Source organism: Eptatretus burgeri, chromosome 13 (assembly GCF_056783735.1).
Source record: "Eptatretus burgeri isolate ZD-2024b chromosome 13, Ebu_testis_v1, whole genome shotgun sequence".
NCBI classification, from domain to species: domain Eukaryota; kingdom Metazoa; phylum Chordata; class Myxini; order Myxiniformes; family Myxinidae; genus Eptatretus; species Eptatretus burgeri.
The window spans coordinates 74,405,910-74,431,296 of NC_140973.1; the positions used below are offsets into that span (position 1 = coordinate 74,405,910).

Consider the following 25,387-nt stretch of genomic DNA (forward strand, 5'->3'; position numbering starts at 1 on the left):
AATATTCCCCAAGCCTTGGGTGTTCAAGTTTGTTAAGGAATAATTGATAGGTCACCGAGTTTGGCAGCCATATTGGATTGAAGAAAAATATTAAATGTTTTCTCTGGAACCACTTAATCGACATGAAACTTCACAATTATGATCTCAGGCTCACTTGGTTGTGCCTGGATGGGTTTAAGGGTTGAGGAGTAGCAGCTGAAATGTGAATCCTATTCAGGTTCTTCCTGATGATTTAATCTATGCTTTTTGCTCGTTTAAGTTCCTTCTGATTACTCCAATGCAGGACTGTACCTATTCGGTCTTCCATTTGATTTGAATTTCATTTATTTTAATCCCATTGTAAATTCAATTGAATAATTATTTTTAAAAAACATCATGGGTAAGGATCAGACGTTCGATCAAAGCGGGGCATCTTGGTACATGGTCATCACTGCCAACAGTTATAAAGTGGAAATTCTAATTATTATCTCTTATTAATTACAGAACACACCAGTACACAAACGCCACACAAAATACACCACACAAAAGTCCTGGCGAGGGTCTGCAATCTGATTGCTCTTTTTCTTGTTGAGCATGTAATATATAGATGGTCCCTAAACTAAATTACGACTTGCAAGTGTTTAATGGGAAGAGTTTACAAAGGTATGAGAATTACAAATGGCCAACGGTTTTTATAAAACTCTTCCTCCTCTTCTTCAATATTTTCTTCTGTGTCTTTATCCAGTGTTTTGTTCGGGTCCTGCAAAGATCCGCACGCCACAGGAACATTGCTTCGTTTTTACTTGCGGTGAGAGGATTTGGAGAGTGGGTGTGTTGCACATAATGTTAGATAGTTTTAAATGCTTAACTTTGTTTTTAGTTCTCCAATTAATGAGACTGGCATTGTCAGAAAGGGCAACTAAAAATATTCTGATATTCTTCTGTTTTTCTTCCAGGATGATTGATTGATGAAAATGTCTCGGTTAAGTGAAGAACAAACGGTGTGCATAAAAAATATCAAGAACAATTCTGTTGTATCAATTAAAAACATTTTAAACAAAATTTCGTGATTGTAAAACTTTTGAGTTTCCCTTTCTAACGATGCCAGTCTCGATCATCTATAGGACAAAAAACAATTAATGTTATAAGGAGTTAATGTTTTATAATCCCTTTAATGAGACTTGCACAGGGAAATAGTTCTTATTTGAGTGTTTGTGACATTACTGTAAGCAGTACTCTGAGTAGTATTCATCGTGGTGTTAGTAGTGGTCGTGTAAGCAGTTGAGTGGTGACTTACCCAAACCCTGCATTGTTCTTTGAATCCAAGGCATGAAGGCTGAAACCTGCGAGTAGACCCCAGGTCGACCAGGCTCTCCGCAGCCGATGCCCCATGAGGTAATACCATGCAGCACAAACTTCCCGTTAGTTTCACACACAAGTGGTCCCCCACTGTCTCCCTGAGAGGGGTCGAAGAGCAGTGAAGATGAAGGCCCATATTATACACTGTTGTACAAAAGTGTTAGACATTTGCATTTTTCTACTCTGATGCAAAAGCAAAATAAATCCTTGTGTTCAATGCAAATACACCTTAATGAAAAATAAATTTTATTCAAATAACTAAATTTAAACACAATATACCTTGATATAAACTAATAGAGAGTATCAGGTCAGGTATGGGAGCATGTGCCAGAACAGCGCGTCGCTGCGTCCACTTTCCGCCGGTACTCCAGGGGCCTCCGTCTGGCCATCCCCCAGGCAGATGCCAGGCCCATCCCCATCTCCTTGAGATGATGGTCAACTTGCTGCAACCACGAGGCATGTGGTCGGCCCACTGGCCTCCTCCACTCATGAGACTCCCTCGCTGAGAGAATCTGGTGAGCAGGATCAGCGTCAGGAAAACGAGCCACATGTCCATACAGCCGCAACTGACGCTCACAGACTATGCAGGTAACAAATCTCATCCGAGTTTCTCTCAGCAACCGCTCGTTGGACACAAAATCCGACCAGCGATAGCCAAGGATTCTCCGAAGAGACCTGGTACCAAAAGAATTAAGTCTCCGTCTCAGATCCTTGGTCAGAGTCCAAGTCTCGCATCCATAGAGCAATACTGGAAGTACCAAGGACCTGAAGACTCGGACTTTCGCCCTCCCGCACAGGTACCGGCAGCGCCACACCCCATGATCCAGTGAATCCATGACTCCCCAGGCCCGACCCAGACGTTTATTGACCTCTGACTCGCAGCCAGCAGAGACATGAATATCACTACCAAGGTAAGTGAGTCTCTCCACGACCTCAACATCCTCACCACAAACAGACACAGACAGGACAGCAGCATCCAAGATGTCACCGAAAGCCTGGATCTTAGTTTTGACCCAAGAAACCCATAATCCCAGCAGCTCCGACTCCTCATTTAGCACCTCGAGTGCCCCCAAAAGGATGTCTAAAGTCTCCGCAAAGATGACTGCATCATCTGCAAAATCAAGGTCCGAGATCTTGACATTCCCAAACGATGCACCGCAGCTAGATCTCTACGACATCCTCCCTAAAATCCAGTCCATACAAGTGCTGAAAAGTGTGGGGGCCAGTACACACCCCTGACGAACTCCAGTAACAACTGGAAATAAGTCAGAGATGGTACCACCACACTTCACAGCACTCTCAGTACCAGAGTAGAGTTCAGACATCAGATCGATCAGTTTTGGTGGCACCCCACGAAGACCAAGAATCCTCCAGAGGACATCCCATTTCAGTGAATCGAACGCTTTACAGAGATCAACATAGGCTGCAAGCAGCCCCTGCCGAAGCTCTCATCTGCGTTCGGTGAGGACACGAAGGGCAAGGATACGGTCAATCGTTGACCTCTTTGGTGTAAAGCCTGACTGCTCTGGACGCTGGTGCTCAAGCAGATGGTGGCGAACCCTATCAAGAATTATCCGAGCAAAGACCTTGCCCGGCACTGAGAGCAGCGTCACCCCTTGGTAGTTGTTGCAGTCTTGGCGATCACCCTTCCCTTTCCAGAGAGGGACAACAAGGCCCCTCTTCCAGTCAGTTGGGATGATGCCTGTGTTCCAGGCAGAGCACAAAACTGCATGCAACGACACGAGTGCAGCATTTCCACCAGCCTTGAGAAGTTCAGCATGGATGCCACAGATCCCTGGAGCTTTGCCCCGTTTCAACTGGTTCACCGCAGCCCGTGTTTCCACAAGCGAAAGTGGACCACAGTTGATTTGAGGGTCAGCAACAGGGATTGTAACACCCTTGACATCCAACTCGACAGCTGGGGGATCAGCCTAGTACAACCGTTCAAAGTAACCGGCCCAGCGGGCCTTCACTTCAGACTCCTCTGTCAAGAGCCTACCACTCTCCGCTCGAACTGCAGTGCTCCGAGGAATGGGCTTGGATGAACGCAATGCGCGAATTCCCCTGTAAGCGGGACGAGAATCACCTGTCCACAGGTGATGCTCTACCCCCTCACAGATTCCTCGCACATAGGCCTCCTTGTCCACCCTCAGTGCAGGTACAGTTTTACGCCTCAGCTCCCTGAACAGCTCAGCTCTGCCATTCAGCCTGGCCCTGCGACTCTGGTCAATGGTATCCAGTGTCCCTTGAGAGACAAAATTCTTCTTTGCCCTGCGGTGAGCTCCAAGACATCCACCGGCAACATCAAGGACGGTGGTCTTGAAGGCACTCCACAACTCTTCAGGACCCCCCAAAGCACCCAGACCCCCCAAGTGTCCACTCAGCCTGTTCGCAAACTCCTCAGCTACTCTCACATCCCTGAGCTTGCCAACATTCAGCCTAGGCTGCGATGGTACCATTCTCCAGGATTTAAGGTGCAGCTTTAGAGTTGCTACAACAAGCCTGTGGTCAGTATTGAGGAACTGAGCACTCCGGTAGACCCTGCAGTTCTGGATCATCCTCCAACGACCACCCTTTATGTATGTATGTCTACCCTTTATTTACTTTTTCTTTGTCCAAATAGTCTCAAACGGCTTCAATTATATTGAGATCTGGGCTGAGGGGGCCATTCTACACATTGAAGGATTTCAGCTTCCTTTTTCTTTTGTAAATAAGTTTTATTTATTCCAGCTGAGCGTTTTGGATCATTATCTTACAGTAAGATGAAGTTTGGACCAATAGGTCTTGCACCACTGGAGATACCATGGTGGATTAAAATTTGTTAGTACCTTGTTGCAGTAAATATACCATTAATTTTCAACAATATACCAACACCACTTGAGGATATGTACCCCCAAACTTCAATTGAACCTCCTCGATGCTTAATTGTTGGTTTCACGCAAGGCTCTTCACAAGCTTTAGTTTTTCGACGTCTCATATACTGTCTTCAATTAAATCCAAATCACTGAAACTTTGACTTATCTGTTCAAGGTACCTTTGACCATTGTTCCTTGGTCCACTTTCTGTATTATTTTGCATATTTCTGTCTTTTAGTCGTGTTCCTCTTTTTAACGGAGGTTTTCTTACTGCAACACATTCTTTCTGTCCTGATTTCAAAAGTGACTTTCATATTGTTGATGGATGAATGAATGACACCTGAACCTTCTGTCAGTTCTGATATTAATTCAACGCTAATCTTCTCTCTATTCATCAAGGATATTATCTTCAAGTATCAATCATCTTTGTTAGATGTCTTTTGGGAGGTCCAGTCCTGGGTTTATTCATTACAGATTATGTTTCTCTGTACTTATTGATTGTTCTTCGGATACCACACCTTGAAAATTGAGTGATGCGAGCTATTTCGCTAAATATTATTACATTTGTGGGGGTAAATGGAGGAATCCCATAAGTGAAGATAGTATTGTATAGTATAGCATGGTCCGTGGACGGGTCGGAGACATCTCAATGTAATTTAAGTAGGGAAAACTGAGCTTAAGATTATTTATGTGTCACCACACCGGGGGAGGGGGGGGGGGAAGTGTGATCACTAGGTAGTGTCTAAGGCTAGTTCTTCCAGTATGTCATTTCCCTCTGTGACCTTTTCCTACATTTTTGCATTCACGGGGCTGCCATAAAAAAGAACCACATTTTTACAACAACCGACCCAGCTGCCGACAGCTCCCTAACGTTTCCGAGCATGCAAAACCCCGTCTCCCAGGAATCGTAACCGGCGAGCCATGCCCCCAACGTTCGAGATTGGCCTGGATTACGTCAGAGCAGGTTGGAGTAAGAGACGGAGGTTGGAGCAGAAGGGTCTCTCTCTCTCTCTCTCTCTCTCTCTCTCTCTCTCTCTCTCTCTCTCTCTCTCTCTCTCTCTCTCTCTCTCTCTCTCTCTCTCTCTCTCTGGTTCTTTGGCACGGAGAAGAAAGCTGCACGACTCTTGTTCGTGCTGATGTGAATTTTCTCACGTGCTGGAACAAGACGCTAACCATTGTCTGTTCGGCTGGATCATGAAGTTTGTGCGCTTTTGGAGGAAGGGAGACAAGGGGAAGAGCGTGTCTCTCAGTTCTAACTCGACAGCCTCGGTTGTTGTATGATTGAGGAGGAAGGCAGTGCCATTTGGTATGTGTGGACCTGGTACTGAGAGGGAGCAGTGTTGCCAATTTCCATCATGAGAAGGAACTTTAACAGTGGTTTGTGGGCTCTTGGCATTGAGGACCACCCACACAAATTATCTCATGTACGTGGCCACGGAGAACGAGTTCACGAGCATAAAGGGGGGGGGGGGGTTCTTTTATTTTTTATCTTTCCCCTTGTTTATTTTTGTGACTGAGTGGAGACGTCTCAAAGTAGGATTTAGTTTTACCTCACCTTTCATTTTCACTCTGATTTATTTTCATTAAACCATAATTGTTGAATTTCCTTGTGTTCATCTATTTGTTGTGGGTTCAAGAATAAACCCATGTGCTTCCGTTCTGGTAAGCGCCTTCGCTGCTTTCTATCCTGTGCGCATCAAAACCACCAAAAATTTTGCCTGTTCGCCTCGGAGTAAAACGGATATCCGTCCAGGCTGGTGTTAACCAGCTGAACACAACAATATTTTTCCTTCTTTATGCAGAAACACAATTCTAGGGTATGCATCTTCTTTTGATTTCACTATTTTGTTTTAAGCTAACAGTTAATCTTGATAGATCTGTATTCTTTTGCACAAAGTGTGGGCTTTTAACTTTATGGATGTGGAGAGAGGATCATCTGACAATGGGTCATCAATTAGATTTGGTTCGTAAATGTGACAGATTAGCTGCAACACTTCATATTAGCTTATCATGTGGAGTTTACCTTGAGTTTTGTACAAGTTTTTAAAGATTCTTATCAATATGAATGAAAGTTTGCTAAATGACAAGCCTGGTTTCTTCTCACCCAATATAAGTTATATTAAAAACAATCAATGTTGTTATAATCATGGAATGGAGGCTTTGAGTAAATAGTTGATAGCATCATATCTTGTAACTCATAGCATCATAGCATCCATATCTTGTAACTCCTGAACATGTCCAAGACTTTCACATCGCAGTGTAGAAGTTTTAAGTTATTCTAATTAGTTTTTTTTTTAATCCTTTGACTGTGGGTCAGAGTAATATACCCATAAAGTCAGCCCATACCTGGCAAGAATCATGACCACCTTCTGGGTATCCAGCACAAAACTGGAAGTGTGGTACGCGTCCTGCCATCATGGTGGGCTTATTGCACTCTGTACGGGGGATGATGGGGACCTTCACCTGCCTCAGAACGTCCTCACGGCCCGTGCCTGACACAAAGAAAAGTGAGGAAGGTTAACCCTTCACATAAGGATCCAACATCATCCACCTAAAGCAACCCTCTTACTTGCAGGTTACTGTGTTTCCTCCCCTTGTTACTGTGCTTGCAGTTTACTCTTGAGCTGTCTGGACCTGGGTTTGTTTTCCTGTGGAGTATAATCTGACTAAAAGCTGCTGCTCTGGAGAACACTGTGCTTCAATTGCCAACGTGAAGTTGGCTGTCCCATTTGCTTTTAAGTTGTGGATGTTAAAGATCCCATAATACACGCAACTTAGAGTTCATCCCAACACCCTGGCTAAAACTCTTCCGATAGATTAAATAGGATAATTAATGCATGACCATATATGTATGTTATTGTAGATGAGGCGTATAATTTTTTAGTTATTGTAATTGGTGGATTTATTTTTGTGGTGAAGATAGTAGGGTGGGATGGGAAGTGGATCCAGGAGTCAGGACAGGAATATTTTGAAATTTCCAGGCAACAAGCATACCCAAAGTCTTCCCCCACCCAGTGACGTAGCACATGGTATCCTTTGAGAGTATCTCCTGTGGTTCCGGCAGGCACACCATGGAAACATCCGAGGTAAAAAGAACTGGACTGCCAAGGTGTGGTGGGAAATATGTATAGTATGAGAGAGTTAGAAACATAATATGGTGAGGTCCCGTTACACCAAATGAGATATGTTCTGCACGACATTCATTCTCATGAATAGACATCGAAAACAGAGTTTATTAATCCGACCACAAAGTGACATTAATTATTTTAAAAGAATTTTTTAATTCGATCTCTTTTTTTATTTTTGATATGTGTGTTGGAATACTGAATTCACCTTGCTGAACTTACACAAAGGATGGAAGGAGAAGGGTAAAAAGAGAAAAAACAAATTGAGAAAAATGAGATCACAAGAGTAAATACTACAAGGTGGAAATAAAGAAGAACGTATGGGACAAATGAGGGTAAAAATATCACCCCCTCACCTTTATCCTCAGGTACACATTGTCTAAATACATATTTTCAAATGTTTGTTTGTTTGTGCATTTGTACGTTATTCTTTCACGGCCAAACCGCAGCGCCTAGAGACCCCAAGTTTTGGGTGTGGGTACTTCAGAATCTGTGCAAGGTTTTAAGCTTCCGCACGTTGGCCTTGATGTCTGTTTTGAGGCTACCAAAGGCCGCGATAAAGTGTGTGTACCCAGACCCTGACATTCACGGTTCCAACATTGGCGGGTTCCCCCTATCCGCAGTTGATAATTTGCGACATGCTCCTACATTTTGTGAGAAATTGCCCCGCATATTCGTGAGTTTTGTGGTGGTTTTTTTTTCTTTTCTTCATGAGCCATGAACGTAACAGTTCTAAAACATATCTTCCATAAGCCACGCATAAAGCAGCTGGATGTACCTGCAGTACAATACTGTATGTCAGCAAAAAACATATCTTCCACGAGCCGCAAACATGACCTGCTGACCTCCACAAGGAAGCCCTCTTCCACAAAACGTGCATTGTAGCTTCACGGAATAAACAGTTTCGTGGGACGTCTTTCCAGTGTAACACGTCATTCTCCACGATGCTGTCCCCTGGGAGTTACTTCCAGAATGAAAACACTAACAGCATCTATCATAGATGACAAGTGACCTGGATTTCATGGGTTTGACCCGTTTGTTTGTGAAAACCCACAGACCCATTTCAGTATCGTTAAAACCCGTATTGGATGGAAAGTTCGATCCATTTTAAAAACACAATGTTTCGCTTCCATTCCACTCACAAGGATTGACACACAGACTGATAGACCTGGAATGGGTTTAGTTACAAAGTTTCTTGAAGAGCACTCACCAAAGCACTCAAGCAAGCCTTCCACCATTTGACACTGTTGATAAGGAATGACTGGCATGGCTAGCGATAGCAAGCTTATTGATAATGGAACACACCCGGGTCTCTTTAGTTCGTTTCAGCATTTCGTTTCAGCAGTAAGCAGCCAGCATTTCGTTGGGGTGCTTTCTTGATTGCTTAAGCCACTTGGTAAGTGCTCTACAAGCTGATTGGTAATGGAACACACACACCCCTGGAGCGACCTGCAGCCAATACGAAATGTCTCCCTCGAGTCACGAGTTTATCTCTCGAGGCTGTGTGACTTCATGAGCTTTCTCTCACCAAAAGTCAGTCACCATCTTCCAGGATTCCACATGTAGTATCACTTCCGATCACGTCTAATAAATAACCCGGTTTTGATTCCCACCAACCAGTTTTTTTGTCACCTCCAACTTGCCATGTACGAGCTATTGATGTATCCAGTAATTATCAGGTCGCCACAAATGGACATTACACAATGGAAACATTCAGCACATCTTTGTGTAAATCACCACCTTGCGACAAACAGCACCATCTGAGCTGTTCCATTTTAAAAACGCTCAGCATAATCTGCCGACACATAGGATAGACATCATGTCCTCTGAGTTAAAGAATGGAAACATTCAGCATATCTATTCGTGCAATTATCAGCTAGCTACATACGGACCAATTACGCAATGACATCGCTCACCACATCTATTATCAGCTGCCGAATGCGGCATCACCCATAAAAAAATCCCCCACAAACGATGCGCAGACTAATCACCCATCCCACAGTTACCCACAATGCATGCATCAACCTCGTAGGGGAGCATGCTTCTGCCGACCACGACGCAGCCAAGGCATTACCTGCAGAACTCACGAGCTTCAGAGGAGAAGGGGTACCTACCAGAGCAGGTCTATAACACCGATGAGACCAGCTTGTTTTGGAAAAAGATGCCGACTAAAACGTTCATCTCAGAGCACGAGAGCAAAGCAGCCGGCTTCAAGGCCACAAAGGACCAGGTATCCCTTCTCCTCTGCACAAACGCCGAAGGGGGACTTCATGGGAAAGCCCATGATGCTCTACAGTTCCCTGAACCCATGTGTGCTGAAGAACAAAAACAAGCAAGCACTGCCCATGTACTGGAGGGCGAACAGGAAGGCGTGGGTGACGTCTGAGCTTTTTATGGACTGGATCCATACCTGTTTCGTTCCTCAGGTTGAGACATACCTGGTAGGAAAGAACCTTTCGTTCAAGGTACTCCTGCTGTTTGACAACTCTCCTGGCCACCCCACGTTCCTGAATGGCGCATCTTCATCCTCATCTTCATCATCATCATCATCATCATTTTGCAAAGTTACGTGTGCTGTGTTTGTTTAATTTTAAAAAACTTGAAACGGTACATTATGTTGTTATTTTTTTTGTTTTGTGGTATGGTATGGTTAAGAGACTTTGAAATGCATTCTTCAATAAATTGGAAACGGTACCTGGTGTAGTCGTTTGTTTTTTATTTATTTTTAATGAAACTGTAATTGTGCATTTGTGGTCAAAAACATTTTAAACTTTAAAATCTTTCCCCTTTGAACCAGGAACTGCCGCAAACTGATAACGTTATCCCCCTTGTCCCTATTGTACCAATTCCCCGACTTTGGTGGTGTTGCCATTTGCGGCCTTTTTCATGAACCAGGAACCACCGCAAACCGATATTATACTCCTTGTCTCTATTTCGTGGGAGTCCCGTGGCAGAGTTCGTGAAGAGTCCCGTTCTGAGTCCCGTGTGCAGAGTTCGTGTGTTGAGTCCCGTGGGAGGAGTAGGCTTTTTGCTTCGGAGAGAGCACTCGTTCAGCAGGCCATCGGGTCCTGCTTGGCTTGCTTGGCTTGAGGCCTTCGGAAGCTTTTTGCTTTGGCTGGCTCAGTGAGCTTCGGCTGCTGCTTTGTTTTGGAAGGAACTTGAGCCGGTTGTTTGGCTCGAGCTGCGAGTGGAGGCTTCTTCCTCTTCTTCCTCTTCCTCTTGGTTCGTGGAGCTTTTCGTTCTCCATTTTGATTCCTGGCTTGGTGCGACCGTCGGCCTCTTCTTGGAGTTGGTTCCTCGGGGAAGCGACGCATCGACAGGAAGGATCAGCGCCTCGTCTCACCGGCACGTGTTGAGAAGCGCGGGAGGATTCGCGGGAGCTCGGGAAGGAACGCGGCAATTGGATCCAGCTCACTCTCGCTGGATCCCGGGTCCGGACAAGTTGAAGACCACATGAGGTGGAAAGGTTTGAGTCTGGCTCTGAGTTTCAGCTCACCTGTCCTCCGAGCTGGAGCTCGTGATTAAAGGCCTCAGCCACCGTTTCTTGTGTGTGTGTGTGTGTGTGTGTGTGTGTGTGTGTGTGTGTGTGTGTGTGTGTGCGTGCGTGCGTGCGTGCGTGCGTGCGTGCGTGCGTGCGTACGTGTGTCCGTGGGCCCGTCTAATAAGTAGGAACTGCTGTTAAGTGTAAATGACTGTACATAATAAGTAGACGGTTGTAGTTCTTTTGTCGTGCTTTTGTTGCTTGTATAATGCATCCGTGTTTTGCCTTATTTAATTGCATACGTGTTTCATTAAAATAAATGTCCTTGTGTGAATGTAAACCTGCTCGTTGCGTCTATTCCCTCATTTACTGAACATTTCGTGTGTTGGGAGTTAGAAAGCCGTTGGTTTGCCGTAATAGGGGGACATTTGGACCGACGGTTCTCGGCGATTACGCCGCTCGGAATCGCGCACGGACAAGCTCGCCTCGGCGGTTTGTTCCGTACGAGATCCGTCGAGGGTGGAATACCCCGGTAGTTGGATCACGTGGGTATTTAGGTACATTGAAGATTGGTAATCGACCCTACCCCACGTGATCTGCCGATTGGCGTATTTCGGTTCTTGTACAAGGACCCGTCGCTTGGAGTTATCCGGGCGGCAATCTATATTCCGGGCGATCGGTTGGGCCGACTCGATTGCGGCTCCGTTCAGAGCGGTCGGTTGGCGGCCGAACCCCCGCCCCGTAACATTTGGTTGTCAAGAGTGCGATTCGGCCCCCTCCGCCTCCGTAGCAAAATTCACGGAGTCGGATCAGGGGTATACGGAGCAAACCCCCCCCGTGTCCCCAAATTACGAGAGTTATAAATTTTATTCCCAGCACGTAAAATGTTCAGCCAAGGCGAGCAGGGGCAGGAGGGATTAGGAATGTGTTTGAATGTAGGATCCATGGCCCCAGACGGTTCTTATTATTATCACCCCACCACTAATAGTAATCAGTGGGGCCGCTCACCCTATACTGAGCACGAACTTTGCCGGCAAAATAGCGGCGCTGCCGCATCTCAGCGCAGCACGGAGCGGGCTGCTATAATTTGCACAGCGAACGGCACAACACGAGGCGGGGCTCCCAACCAACGATTGAAACCACGTGATCATGGCAGGCGAGGCTGGCGTACATTGGCGGGCTTCGGGCACAAAACAGAAATATCTGGGAAAACTAAAAGAAAACGGTGAGAGAACGAATGAAAGGAGAGAGCAAGCATGCAAAAGAAGTGCGGAGAGCGAACTGAGGAAAAGAAAAGAGGAGCAAATTAGTAACTCCCAGGATAGAAAGAACTTAAAAGAAGAATTGGAACAATTGAAGGAAGAGGTAAGAATAGGCAATCGTAAAAGAGAAAGCCTGGAACAGGAGGTAAAAAGAGGAGAGAACTGGGTCAAAATTAGCAAGGAATTCGGTGAGGGAATGGATGAAATGAGGAAGAAAGAATGTAAAAGAGGTGTGGAGATGAAAAAGGAATTAGAAAAGAAAGCTTCTGAGATACTGAAACACCAAAGCAAAGAGAGAGAATTACAAAATGAACTGAGGACGTTGAAAGGAAGAACGACAGCAGAGAATGAAACGTTAAGGAACCACACTGTACAGCTCGAACAGCTGGAAGCGAAGGCCAGATTACAGAATGAGATGCAGGAAAGAGTAATGAAAGAAGAACGAATGAGACAGGAGAAAGAAATCAGTCAATTGAAGGAAATAACGAGATTGCAGAATTAAATGAGGAACAAGAGAGACAGTGGAATAGGAAACAAAAACAGTATGAATTTGAAACTGAACGACAGAAGGAAAAAAATAGGTTGGAGTATGAGGAGAAAGTGAAGGAGCAAGGAATGAAGCAGGAAGGAGAAATCAGTCGATTGAAAGAAACAACGAGATTGGAGAAGGAAGAACGAGAGAAACAGTGGAATAGAAAACAAAAAGAACATGAATTTGAGGTTGACCAATTGAAAGAAAAGGCGAGGCTGGAGTGCGAGGAGATAGAGAATGAACAACGAACGAAATGGGAAAAAGAACTAAGCCAATTGAAAGAAATGATGAGATTGGAGAAGGAAGAACGAGAGGAACAGTGGGAAAGGAAACAAAAACAATATGAGTTTGAAATTAATCAACTCGAGGAGAGAGCAAAATTGGAGTCCACAGAGATGGAAAAACTCTGGAAAGATAACGAACAGTTAATGGGGCTCAGAGAGGAAGAACGACTCAGATGGGAAGGAATAGAGCCAGAAAGAAACAGAAACTAATAGACACGCAGAGACAACAGAAATAAAATGTACAGAGACACGGGAGATAGAGGGTGAATTGGACGGGGTTAAAGACGGACACACACACACACAGAGGTAGCGAGGCTTAATGGGGACGAGCTGGCGGACTGTCTCGTGACCCGGTGCGAGCAGCTGGATAGCCTCCTTCGGGAACGGAGGGAGACGCTATCCTCCCTTGAAGCGAATCACGACCAGGTGAGTTTGGTCGTGCCGAGTGAGTTAGAGGGGGCGAGTGCTGTTGACGGGTGCACGAGGAGCTTGGGGGGTATGGAGGCCCCGGGAACCCTTGTGGTGGCACGATTCCCCAGTGTGATTGGCCCGGTGTGTGTGGTGAAAGGTGTGAGTGCAGCGGGCGTGTTGAAACATGCACCGTGTGTGGAAGAGACCCCGTGTGTGAGTGGTGTGGTCACGAGTGTGCCGGGGTGCGTGCTTCCCAGCACTCCGTGTGTGGAAGAAGCACCACGTGTGGAAGGAATGACGTGTGCGTGAAACCCCCTCTGCGAGTGGAAGCCCGTGTATGAGTGAAGTGCCATGTGTGAGTGGAACCACGTGTGCGAGGGAAACGGCACGTGTGAATGAAGCACGGTATGTGAGAGAGACAGCGTGTGTGAGGTCGCTATGTGTAAGGGAGATGACAGTCGGTATGCGGGAGAACGCAACCGCATCCCCATGTCCGAGTGCCATGGTGGAGTATGTGAGCGTCGTGGCACGCAGGAGTGTGTGCGTTGAACGGCAAAGACGACGGGACCAGATGAAGGACAAGGGCCGAGTAGCGGCCGTAGCTGAATTAAGAACCGTGCTGGGTTTACACAGCAGCGAGCGCGGGGTCCGTGCTGTGCTACGCACAAGGCCGCCACGTGCGCGGCTGCGCAGGTGAAACCCGGTCTGGAAACGCCAGCGGTGGATGCTAGCCAATCCCGCGGACGGGCAGAAGCTCGGCTGGATTGGGAAATTTGGACCGGATGGGTTCTCCACGCGAGGGTGTTTGTAAAGCTCCGACGAGCAGAGCACATGTGTTCGCGTGGGGAACCCCTCGAAACGTGGGGCTTGCTTTGAGATGTGCAGAGTGACGTCATGGCTGCACGTGTGTTTGGAATCCGGCAGAAGGGAATTCCTGCCGGATGGTACCGTCCAAGAGGGACGAGGTTCGCGGGGCGCAAGCAGCTGCCATGACGTCACGGAAAAAGAGCGCGGCTGTGAACTGCGCGCTGGTGGTGCGCATTAAGAAATTAAAAAAAAGAGTTGAGAAAAGCAAGCCTCGCTTCGGGTGAACAGGATTCCCAGGCAAGGGGTGGAAGACCCCCTTGTTTGGGGGCACAGGAAGTACGAGTTAGGAGAATGGGTTAGAGTTAGTGAGACCGGCTTCCTGGGGACATGGGTTGTACCTCATGGAGCCCGTGGAATGGATTAGTTAGAGGGATTTTAGTTTAGATTTAGGAAATGGAATTTTTGGATTTTTGGAGACACTGACAGACTGAAAATGTGCAGTGGAGACGGAGCTTAGCTACGTAGAGTAAATGGAACGTGCATGAGTTTTAAGGGATGATGAGGGAGCATGAGTTAGTCAGGGGATTTAGTTAGAAGGATGGCAGTGTGGAGTGTTGGTGTGAGTTGCGAAATGGAAAGTGTGTGAGGAATGAGTGTAGGACAGTGGGCCCAAGTGTGCGAGTGGAGCGAATGTGGTATGCATGGTGCGAATGACTGGTTGGGGGGAGGAGTGATTCCCACCTAAGTGACCCTGGGGTCAGTTTAATGTTAGCTAATGGGTTATTCAAATTTACTAACAGGAGGCCGTTTTGTTGTTGGTGTCGAGAGAAGGCACAAAACCCGTTTGGAGGGGTGCAAGAGTTCATGGACCGGCTGGGAGCGTGGCTGTGGAAAGTTGATTATTTGTTTAGTGGGCACCCCAGGCACCGGACTAGTCGGCCAGAGTAGGCCAAGGGCCCAAGAGGGGCCGGGATAGAGTAGTGGGCACGGGCGACCTGTCGGAAACGGAACCCCTAGCGCCAGAATGCCACGGGGGCAGTGTCGTGGGCACGGGCGACCCTCGGAAAGGGACCCGGGTCATCAACACGTCACGTGGGCATCGGAGGGGGGCAATGCCAGAGAGGGCAACCCCCCACATTTATAGGGAGCAGCTTGGCTCGGAGGCAGCCTGCAGGCCTGGGGGTGCCATGATTAGAGTTCGGCAGAGGGGGAGTTCCTGCCAGTTGAGCCACGCTGCCCAGCCAGGAAATTGTGCGAGGGCACGTATGAAAATTTCAGGGCAAGGCCCAAATTTATAATGGACACCAACACAGGCGACGGGAATCATGGTTTTTAGAACCCATAGTTTTAAAGTGTGAGGCGTTTTTGGAAAGCCCTGGGGTAGTTTCAGGTTGATGAATGTTAGGGTATATAGGAGATGTACCCCTTCGCACCATCCATCCCTTCGCTCATTGTCGGCCGCTGGACTCACCTTGGTAGATCGCTGAACTCTGAGGAGGCCATTCTGAGGCTTCGTTGGGCCTCGAGACAGGACGCTAGTCTCTCCCTATTTCCCTCCAGAGAGGGAACGTAGGGTTGGGAGTAGGCTCAGTGGACATAATAGGCTTGCCGGACAAAGACAATAAAGGGGGTTAGGGAGACAATTATAAAAGGGAAATAAAAATAAAGAGGGGCTAAATTTTGTTGTGTTGTGTATCAAATTAAGGGAGTGGGTATGGACAGAGACAGGAAAAGGCGATAGAGTGGGGGGAGACAGTAGGCTAGGTCCGAGCTCGCCTTCAGAGCGGCCGGCACCACCGCACTCCCTCCAGACCTGATGGAACCACACCAGAGGCCGGCCAGCTTCACCTGCCGGCCTGTTGTGCTGCAGCTGCCTGATCTGCATGGGCTTACCTTGCCATGCCTAGTTCCCTGCCTCTGCCATGACCCCATGCCTGCTAGCCCTTGTTTGCGTTTGCCCCTGTGTCCATCCATCACCATGTGTGCCAGGACCATCCAGTTTTGTGAGGACTGCCCTGCAGGCAGCCTGTGCATCCAGTCCATTTTTTGTGTTTTGCGACCATCTCCATCCATTCCCCTGCACCAAAGACTTTGCTATGACTTTTGCCTTTCCCCTTTCACAGATCACAAGTCCTGGGCCATGGTTAGTGTAATGTAATAGATAAGTTAAGATTGTAAATACGTGGAACCCCACCTGCATGTTTGTTTTAGCGCCGGCAATTTTAGTTAAGTTGTCCGAATGAGTCTGTGAGAGTTTGTTTAGTTAGTTACGCAGCGCATTAGGTTATTTATTTTTGGGACACGTATAAAGAAATGTCGCACTCAGGGATCCGAAGGTAGAACGTACTTGGGGAAAACTTACACATGCTGGTCACACTAAAATTTGACGACTCGGGACGAATCTGTAAAAAGGGGAGGGGTTAGTGTTACGAATTTGCAATTCAATTGCACACAACATACAGGTTCCCTGAGTCAGCTATGTCGATAAGTGCATGTTCCCTAGATAGCTCACCTTCCATTGTTTAAATGTTTTGAAATCGTTTAGATGCGCTGCGGATCGATTTAATAGTTAGGGAGCGAACAATGGAGACGTCCCTCTCCCTCTTCTGCGAAGAGGAAGAAAAACCCTGCGGTGACGTCAACAACTCCCTCCCACCCGTGGTTGAGCGGGGGGTGGATCACGAGGGCTTGAGTCACGCCGGGTGTGGGGGAGGGGGTGCAAAGGATAAAGAGGAGACTTTTTCTTTGTTCGTGTGGGAGTCCCGTGGCAGAGTTCGGGGGAGTCCCGCGGTAGGGCTAAGTTCGTGGGCTGAGTTCGTGGGAGTCCCGTGACAGAGTTCGTGAAGAGTCCCGTTCTGAGTCCCGTGTGCAGAGTTCGTGTGCTGAGTCCTATGGGAGGAGTAAGCTTTTTTCTTCGGAGAGAGCACTCGTTCAGCAGGCCATCGGGTCCTGCTTGGCTTGCTTGGCTTGAGGCCTTCGGAAGCTTTTTGCTTCGGCTGGCTCAGTGAGCTTCGGCTGGCTCAGTGAGCTTCGGCTGCTGCTTTGTTTTGGAAGGAACTTGAGCCGGTTGTTTGGCTCGAGTTGCGAGTGGAGGCTTCTTCCTCTTCTTCCTCTTCCTCTTGGTTCGTGGAGATTTTCGTTCTCCATTTTGTTTCCCGGCTTGGTGCGACGTGTCGGCCTCTTCTTGGAGTTGGTTCCTCGGGAAAGCGACGCATCGACAGGAAGGATCGGCGCCTCGTCTCAACGGCATGTGTTGAGAAGCACGGGAGGATTCGCAGGAACACGGCGATTGGATCCAGCTCGTTCTCGCTGGAGCCTGGGTCCGGACGAGTTGAAGACCACACGAGGTGGAAAGGTTCGAGTCAAGCTCTGAGTTTCAGCTCACCTGTCCTCCGAGCTGGAGCTCGTGATTAGAGCCCTCAGCCACCGTTTCGTGTGTGTGTGTGTGTGTGTGTGTGTGTGTGTGTGTGTGTGTGTGTGTGCGCGCGCGCGCGTACGTGTGTCCGTGGGCCCGTCTCATAAGTAGGAACTGCTGTTAAGTGTAAATGACTGTACGTAATAAGTAGACGGTTGTAGTTCTTTTGTCATGCTTTTGTTGCTTGTATAATTGCATACGTGTTTTGCCTTATTTAATTGCATACGTGTTTCATTATAATAAATGTCCTTGTGTAAATGTAAACCTGCTCGTTGCGTCCATTCCCTCATTGACTGAACATTTCGTGTGTTGGGAGTTAGAAAGCCGTTGGTTTGCCGTAATAGGGGGACATTTGGACCGACGGTTCTCGGCGATTACGCCGCTCGGAATCGCGCACGGACAAGCTCGCCTCGGCGGTTTGTTCCGTGCGAGATCTGTCGAGGGTGGAATACCCCGGTAGTTGGATCACGTGGGTATTTAGGTACATTGAAGATTGGCAATCAACCCTACCCCACGTGATCTGCTGATTGGCGTATGTCGGTTCTTGTACAAGGACCCGTCGCTCGGAGTTATCCGGGAGGTGATCTATATTCCGGGCGATTGGTCGGGCCGACTCGACTTGCGGCTCCGTTCAGAGCGGTCGGTTGGCAGCCGACCCCCCGGCCCGTAACAATATCAAACCTTGAAAAGGCACATCCTCAGGTCCTCAGCAATATATCTGGCAAGTTTCAAATAGATCGGACTAGCGGTTGTCGAGAAACAGCAGTCACAGACACACACACACACACACACACACACACACACACACACACACACACACACACACACACACACACACACACACACACACACACTGCTGGAATTGTAGATAGATGACAAAACACTCGCGGATTTTTCACGGGTCGGGAAATCCCCCGAACCTATCCCCCCATTTCCCATTGAACCAATGCCCTCACATTCACGGTTTCAAGATTCGCATGGTTTTCCCGGCACATATCCCCCGCAAATGTCGAGGTCCTGGTGTATTTTGATGTCTGGTAAGGCAGTGATGCCGCTGACCCACAGGCAAAAGGTAACCACCATGAGGCCAATAACTCCATAAATTTTCAAGGTCCAACATGTCCCAAAACCACTGATGGGAAAAAAACTCACCCAGCTGGCAACCTGTGGTCTGAGAAACATGAGCTATCACTTTAGATGGGAGAGCCAAACAGAGCAAGCCAGATATTTAAATTAAGCCTCCTGCCCTTTGTCGAATCGAATCAAGGTGCTTCAGGAGTGATCACTATCAATTTCACAAGGATGAGATGGTACACAAAATAAATCAACAGAGCAGACCTCGAGAGGCGGATGAGAGCGATGTCACTTCCACCGGGATCCTTGTGCACCTCAGAAACACGAAACGTCCACCACGTCGGATCCACATTTCCAATCTTGTGTGCTCCCAAAATGACATGCATCAGGTACTTTTGCCTGCAAGCCATGAACACTGGTTCTTACACATAATATAACATCTTTCTTTAAATCCATAGTAGTGGTACAACAATGACGAGAACGGCACTCAGTAGAGCACATACCTCCGCCAGGCTGAACAGTTTATGCTTGCTATCCCACTGATGGGACCGGATCTGCATCCGTATCTGAACCAAAATCGAATTGGCTTGGTCTTGTCACCTACCCAACCCATCCACCAAGTTTCGTCCGAATTCGTCCATAACTTTTTCAAATATGGTGCTCTATATCGTTTTTCTCAATTGGTGAGGAATCACTTTTAAAAAATTCCGGTATCCAGATCCGGATCTGGATCTGGATCTTCACAAAAATCTAATCAGTTCATCACAGTCACACACCCAACCTGTCCACCAAATTTTGTCCGAATCCATCCATAACTCTGAGATATCCTGCTCACAGACAAACAAACATACAGACAGATAAAGAGGGGGTGAAAAAACCTCCATCCACCTTTGATGACAGAGGTTAAAAGTAGCATGGCACAAAGCAGGACAGTAGCATACTAAGTGATACTATGAGGGCACATGTATAGTTTATAAATAAATAAATAACTTTATAACATGATACCTTAAGGGACTTTCTCAAATTCTTTGTTATTATTGTGACACAAGAAAGAACACTTTCAATTATGGGGGTTCCTGTGAACTGGATAGGTAAGTGTGACTGATGCAATCATAACCTTGACTTGGGAGTTATAGTACAAGGACATCTCTCAAGACTCGAGAGTTCCCTCATGTTCCCTAACCTAATGAATCAGATCTTTCTCTAAAACAGGCTCTAATCATAATAGTTGCATGGTTGCTCTCCTAATGCCTTAAGATTTCAGATTGTTTGGAATTTTGAACTTGGTAAGAGTAAGACAACTTCAAGCTTTTGGAAGTCGTGTTCTCGTGTTTGTTTCATTTGATTGTGCATTAAACGTTTTTCAGCTTTTTGCTTACTATGACTGCTTTGTGAACGTCAATATTTTTGACAGTGACATCACCATCATTTAATAAAAAGTTGTAGCTGTGATGAAAATATTTTTCATGGAGATAAAGGCAAACTTGTGCACACCAACTCAGAGGCCAACCTCATGCACAGACATTCACTGTGAACAGACAAACCAACACACAGAGCAATACTTCTAAAGAATCTTACATAAGCCAAAATCTTCTTGCATTCACTACATTTCATTTACAGTATTTAGATCAATTGGTTTATCATCATTTACATATGCAGCCTGTGGCTGCTGGTTGCATCATTTCTGGAAGTACATCTGTGCCACTGATGCAGTGCCCCTGTTTCCAGTAAGCTGGTACTCATTTTGCCAACCTCAAAAGGATGACGGGCTGAGTCAACGCACTTGGTGTTAGTTAACGGCACGACAGGGACTGAGTCAAACTTAAGACCCTAAGATCTTAAGACAGCCACCTTAACCGTTAAGCTATCAGGCCTAATTAATTGGTTAGTAGTATTAATTTAATATATTTAGTTAATAGCAAATTCCTTATTGCCATGAGCCTCACTCTTGTCAAGAGAAAAACAAACAAAAGCGACGTGGCATTGAATGATTGATGACCGGTACAATGCAGGAACAATGCCCCGACCAGAATTATGGTGTCTATATCAGATGTTAAATTGGCTGTTCGATCTTTATGCCGTTTCTTGCAGTCGTTACCAAAACTTCATACAGTATCCTCAAAACAGTTGGCCCGTCACTTTTGTTAGTGCGCAAGTCTGTTCCTCTCACAGAAAACTGCTCATGGAATATGATGCAAACGTTCTTTTGAGCAATAAGTAGAAAGTGTTGGTAATAGGGTACGTAGGGCTTTGTAAAAGTAGAACACATATGGTGTAAGTTCAGTAGAGCAGTGGGAACATGCAATCCGGGTAGATTCCTTCGCCCATCCCTGTGTGCCCATCTCACCGTCGTACACAGTGTTCTGCGGTGATGAGCCATTGCGGTGCGATTAGTGCCCCACCACAGTCATGTACGTAGTTACTGCGGGAGAGGTGTAAGCAGGTAGTCAGGTTCCTTTAGCGGAGACTTGAAAGAAAATGTTCTGCCTGATGTAAACTGAGAAAACTTTGGTGGCATTGTGGTGTTCAACCATGCATTTCAAGCAGATAAAGAAGGAAATTTATGTATGTTTGCTATTTTCATTTATTCTGCCCTTCCTCAAAAAATATATGAATTATTTCAGCTCGAAGAACTCGGTAAAGAGGAAACGAATAGTCCAGATCATGAAATACCACATACCTGCTGAATGCCGTGAGTCGAACTTGCAAGCTTGCTTGCCAGGGCCAGGAATGAAGCTTGCTCTCACAGCCGCCCACAATGCGTTCAACACAGCGATGTGGTTGCATTGCTGGCCGGCCACACTGACCCAGTACATTTGGTTGCTGGGTTGTCTCCGATTCATGATGAGTTTGAAGACTGGGAAGTGACTTTGTTGGTGCCAATGGACCTGATAGGATGAGAAATTGGATTTAGTTGAGGACTTTATCTTTCACCTTGTACCATGTTGAGTGAAGTTTGTATTTCAAACCAAACTCAATCTTCCAGAACAAGGCTTTAGAGTTATAAACAAATTTGACAGTTCAAAAATGGTTGCCCTGTGTAGCCGTAGACAGCCATTCACGTAAGGCATGATAAAAAAAACTTGGAGACCTGAATTTTTATCGTGTCGAAGCTGCTGCCATGACAACCAAACTCTGAGATACAGGTAGTGGACAAAACATGGAAACCCCAACAGAATGTAACTTAGTTGGGGGTTGGCCCACCACATGCATCGAGGACGGCATGGATATGACGTGGCATGAAGTCAACAAGGGTCTGGAACTGTTCTGCAGGAATGTGGCACCATTCTTCCACAAGGAAGTCCTCTAATTCGTGTCAGTTTGATGGAGGCAGAAACTGCCGTCTTCGGCGCCTCTCCAGACAGTCCGTCAAATGCTCTATGGGATTGAGGTCCGGTGATTGGGGGGGGGGCATAGAAGATGGGTAACTTTGTCCTTGTGCTCCTCAAACCACCAGTGACAACGCATGCCTTGTGGACTGGAGCATTGCCATCCTGAAAGACACCCCTCCCAGCAGGGAAGAAATTGTGCATCATGAGATGCAGATGATCGCTCAGGATGGTAAAACAGCATGCAGCATCAACCCTGCCTTCTAAAGGAACGGGTGGACTCAGGCCATACCAGGAAAACATACTCTACACTATTATTTTACTGCGAGAACCTTTTTACTGTTGGAAACAGGCACTCAGGGCAGAAGAGCTCCCTGGGCTGTCACGATGTGTGCACACGCCTATTCATTGAGAACATGTTGAAGGACGACTCATCAGACCACATCATATTCCTCCACTGCTCGGCATTTCATTGCCGGTGCTCCTTGCACCACTGGACCGGCAAACAGGCAATGCCAGGTGTTATGAGCAGTTTGTGCATCGCAACCCGGCTGTGGTATCCCACCAGGTGAAGTTCTCTTCTGACTATTTTTGACGATACGGGATGCTCACGACCCATATTGAACTCCGACAGTTTATCTGCCATTGCTCTTCTGTTTCTCCTCGCGGTCCGGACTAATGCCGTGCATTACTTTTGTCGAGTAGGCACTTCTGGCCACTGTTACCCTGTGATGATGACGTTCTTCCTTCTTTATCCCAGGCTGACATCACCTTTGAGACAGTTCCTCGTGATATGTTTTCCGCAGCTTTTGTCACTGAAGCGCCTCCCAAACACGCACCAACAATTACACCCCATTTGAAGTCGCTGAGGTCTCTTCTTGCGGTCATGCTGGCTCTTAATACCAGAATCGAACCGCAAGCCGCTTGTATATACACGTGACGAGGACTACCGGGAAGAGATTTGCATATTTCATGTGCCAGTCATATATGTGTGGCAGCCCCACACTTTTCATTTATGTTGTGTACCCTGATGTTTCCATTTTTGTCCAATATCTGCAGTAAGCAGTGTAACCTAGTTTCAAGGGATATACGGAGGACGAGGCTACTTGCGACCTGGATTTTTTGGTAGGAATTTGTAATTTGTTCAGGGCGTCAATGATAACTTACTTTATCTTCAAAAAAGGCTTTCTGGGATCATTAACGTCCAGCAACAACCGATGTTGGTAGATGGGTGGTCTGGCTTAACGTCCATACAATGGACAGCACACATATTGATGACATCGCTTTTGACAGGTAGCCTTCTTGTAAAAGAAGAGCAATGAATTGTTATTTGTAACCCAGATATTACATTCCTGAGTGAACATTGAAAGTTCTCAGAAATCAGATAACTTCTTAAGACAGACTTACTAACCTGGAAGAAGAGGTTGGCTGGCCAAACTGAGGCAAGAGGGTACATTGCATTTTTCCCAACGTTTTGCAGGGTTTGTTGTGTAACACCATATGGTCTTTGCACCATCAGGGTTTCGGCAAAAGTTTTCAGATAGACCTCTGGAGAGAAGGCAGTACAAGTGTCATGCACGGGGATTCTGAAGCAACTTCCAAAAAAAAATCTAAAGACGTATCTCTTGTTCATGAATGTTGTCATACATCATGCTCTGTTTAGACTAATGTACACCATTTGCCAAGTTGAAGGAAAAGCAGCACATAAGTCATTCCAAGGAACAATAAGTTAAAAAGCTGTACTTGTCAAATACTTTGTGGTATAAACAAAGCAAGACTACAACATGCAGCAATATTTTGTTGTGAAGTTAATACTTGCAGCTATAGATGTCTGGCGTACGCGTGTGTTTTTGTGGGGTCTGTCGATCCCAGCGTTGACAGCTCCATCCTGACAGGGTCTTGGACATGCTTCCACGATAAGTAGACCCTCTTCCTCTCACACAGTCATACGTCACACTGTCAGGGTCTATCATTGGTGAGGGGGCAGCTGTTTACAGAGAACCACGCATGTCCTTAAAGTCAGTGTATTGCGCTTAAATACAATGGCTATTATGGTTGCAGATCAGGCTAAACATACGGTCTAAATCTTTCCCAAACTGCATAATGTTGAGTATCGGCTGCAGTGACAAGGTCCTGGAAAAACTTCCTGAGCAGACTCACAGCAGAGGGTCACATTGCAGAACTCTGCTCTCTTTCCAGGGTCCATTGTGTAACACCAAGGACGGGCTTCACCATCTGGATTGCGGCAATAATTTTCCTCCAGGTTGAAGCTTGGGTAGCTGTTGTGGCAAATATAGCTATAATTAATTGGTTGTAAGGAACATAGCAAGTTAAATATACCATAATAAGAAATAGAGGTTGTATGGCTGTAGCTATGTCAGCAATATTCACTCGTTGATTAGTCCTTGCATTGACCAATTGGGTGTGACCAGTTTTACCAGCATCGTTATTCATGCCTATTGTTATCACATCTATCCGTGTCAGCAAACAACAGTCCGTGTCGGTGGTGTGGCAAATGGCACACTTTCCTCACCTCGTGTTACCTCACCTCTCACAGCGGTGATTATAATATTGGTGATTGCGGTGCGGCATCTTTATCCCACGCTTTCCTATCTCGTGACTCATCCTGGTGATTACTATATCGATTGCAGTGCTCTCCTTCACAATTTTACATTTCTTTGACGCCCCAGACACTAAGCGTCCATCCATATTCGGTGGGCCGACACGGGTACTTTCGCCGGTAGGGAGGGCAGGAGTACCTGCTGGTTTGAAAAATTTTGCTTTGGTCAAGTTCTGATCATTTGCTTCTCTTGCTATCACCATTCGGTGGTCAAGGAATGAAGAAAGACCAGCCTTCTCTCAGAAGGCAATTATTTCTCAGTATAAAGGTCATTGCGAGCATCAACAATGAAAAAAAAAACGTTCTGTTCGGGGTTGAGGAGATTTAAGAGATAAAATACCTTTCAGGCCTAAACTTGTGCAGATGGGGAAATTGCGAGTCCCAGCGCTGGCAGAGTTTTCCTGACTCGGTGGTTGAGGCTTTTCCATGAAAATCTTCACCGATGCAATGGTAGCATTCTGCCAGTGAAGAAAACACAAAATAGTGGTCAAGCCATGAGATTGTGATCTCATGCAGGAGATAGTGACCTCACTGGCTAAACTATTGTGTGTGCATTCTGTACAGGGTAACTTTGGTGTGATACATTTGTACTATTACATGAGGCTTGATGAGCCAAATGGCCTCCTGCATACAAGTTCCTTGTGCATGAAGCCAGACTTCTGCTAGAACATTCGATATGCTGCACGGCCACACTCTCTACGATATGCTGTGCTGGTACAATGATCAAGAAACGGTTTGGATGTTGTACTAGCTAAATGTGACGCCATATGCTTCCCATTGGTAAATGACGTGAAGCAGTTTTAACCATCCTTTTATTCCCCCGCACACACGAAGAGAAACGTGTGGTAAAGCAA

The 25,387-nt window shown here is 46.5% G+C and overlaps 1 protein-coding gene across 1 annotated transcript in view; it reads right to left on the reverse strand.

Annotated features, from left to right (window-relative positions):
- Positions 1-306: 306 nt before the first annotated feature.
- Positions 307-25,387, reverse strand: part of LOC147014792 (plasminogen-like) — a 75,674-nt gene continuing 50,593 nt past the window's right edge. The window contains exons 10-20 of the mRNA XM_085853075.1: positions 24,874-24,991; positions 24,074-24,192; positions 23,729-23,900; positions 23,325-23,461; positions 21,265-21,472; positions 20,932-21,006; positions 18,849-18,983; positions 7,188-7,294; positions 6,540-6,685; positions 1,277-1,436; positions 307-739 (exon numbers count right to left, since the gene is read on the reverse strand). Of these exons, the coding sequence (XP_085709201.1) occupies positions 717-739; positions 1,277-1,436; positions 6,540-6,685; positions 7,188-7,294; positions 18,849-18,983; positions 20,932-21,006; positions 21,265-21,472; positions 23,325-23,461; positions 23,729-23,900; positions 24,074-24,192; positions 24,874-24,991 (1,400 nt within the window). The 3' untranslated portion in view covers positions 307-716. The remainder of the gene's footprint in view (positions 740-1,276; positions 1,437-6,539; positions 6,686-7,187; positions 7,295-18,848; positions 18,984-20,931; positions 21,007-21,264; positions 21,473-23,324; positions 23,462-23,728; positions 23,901-24,073; positions 24,193-24,873; positions 24,992-25,387) is intronic.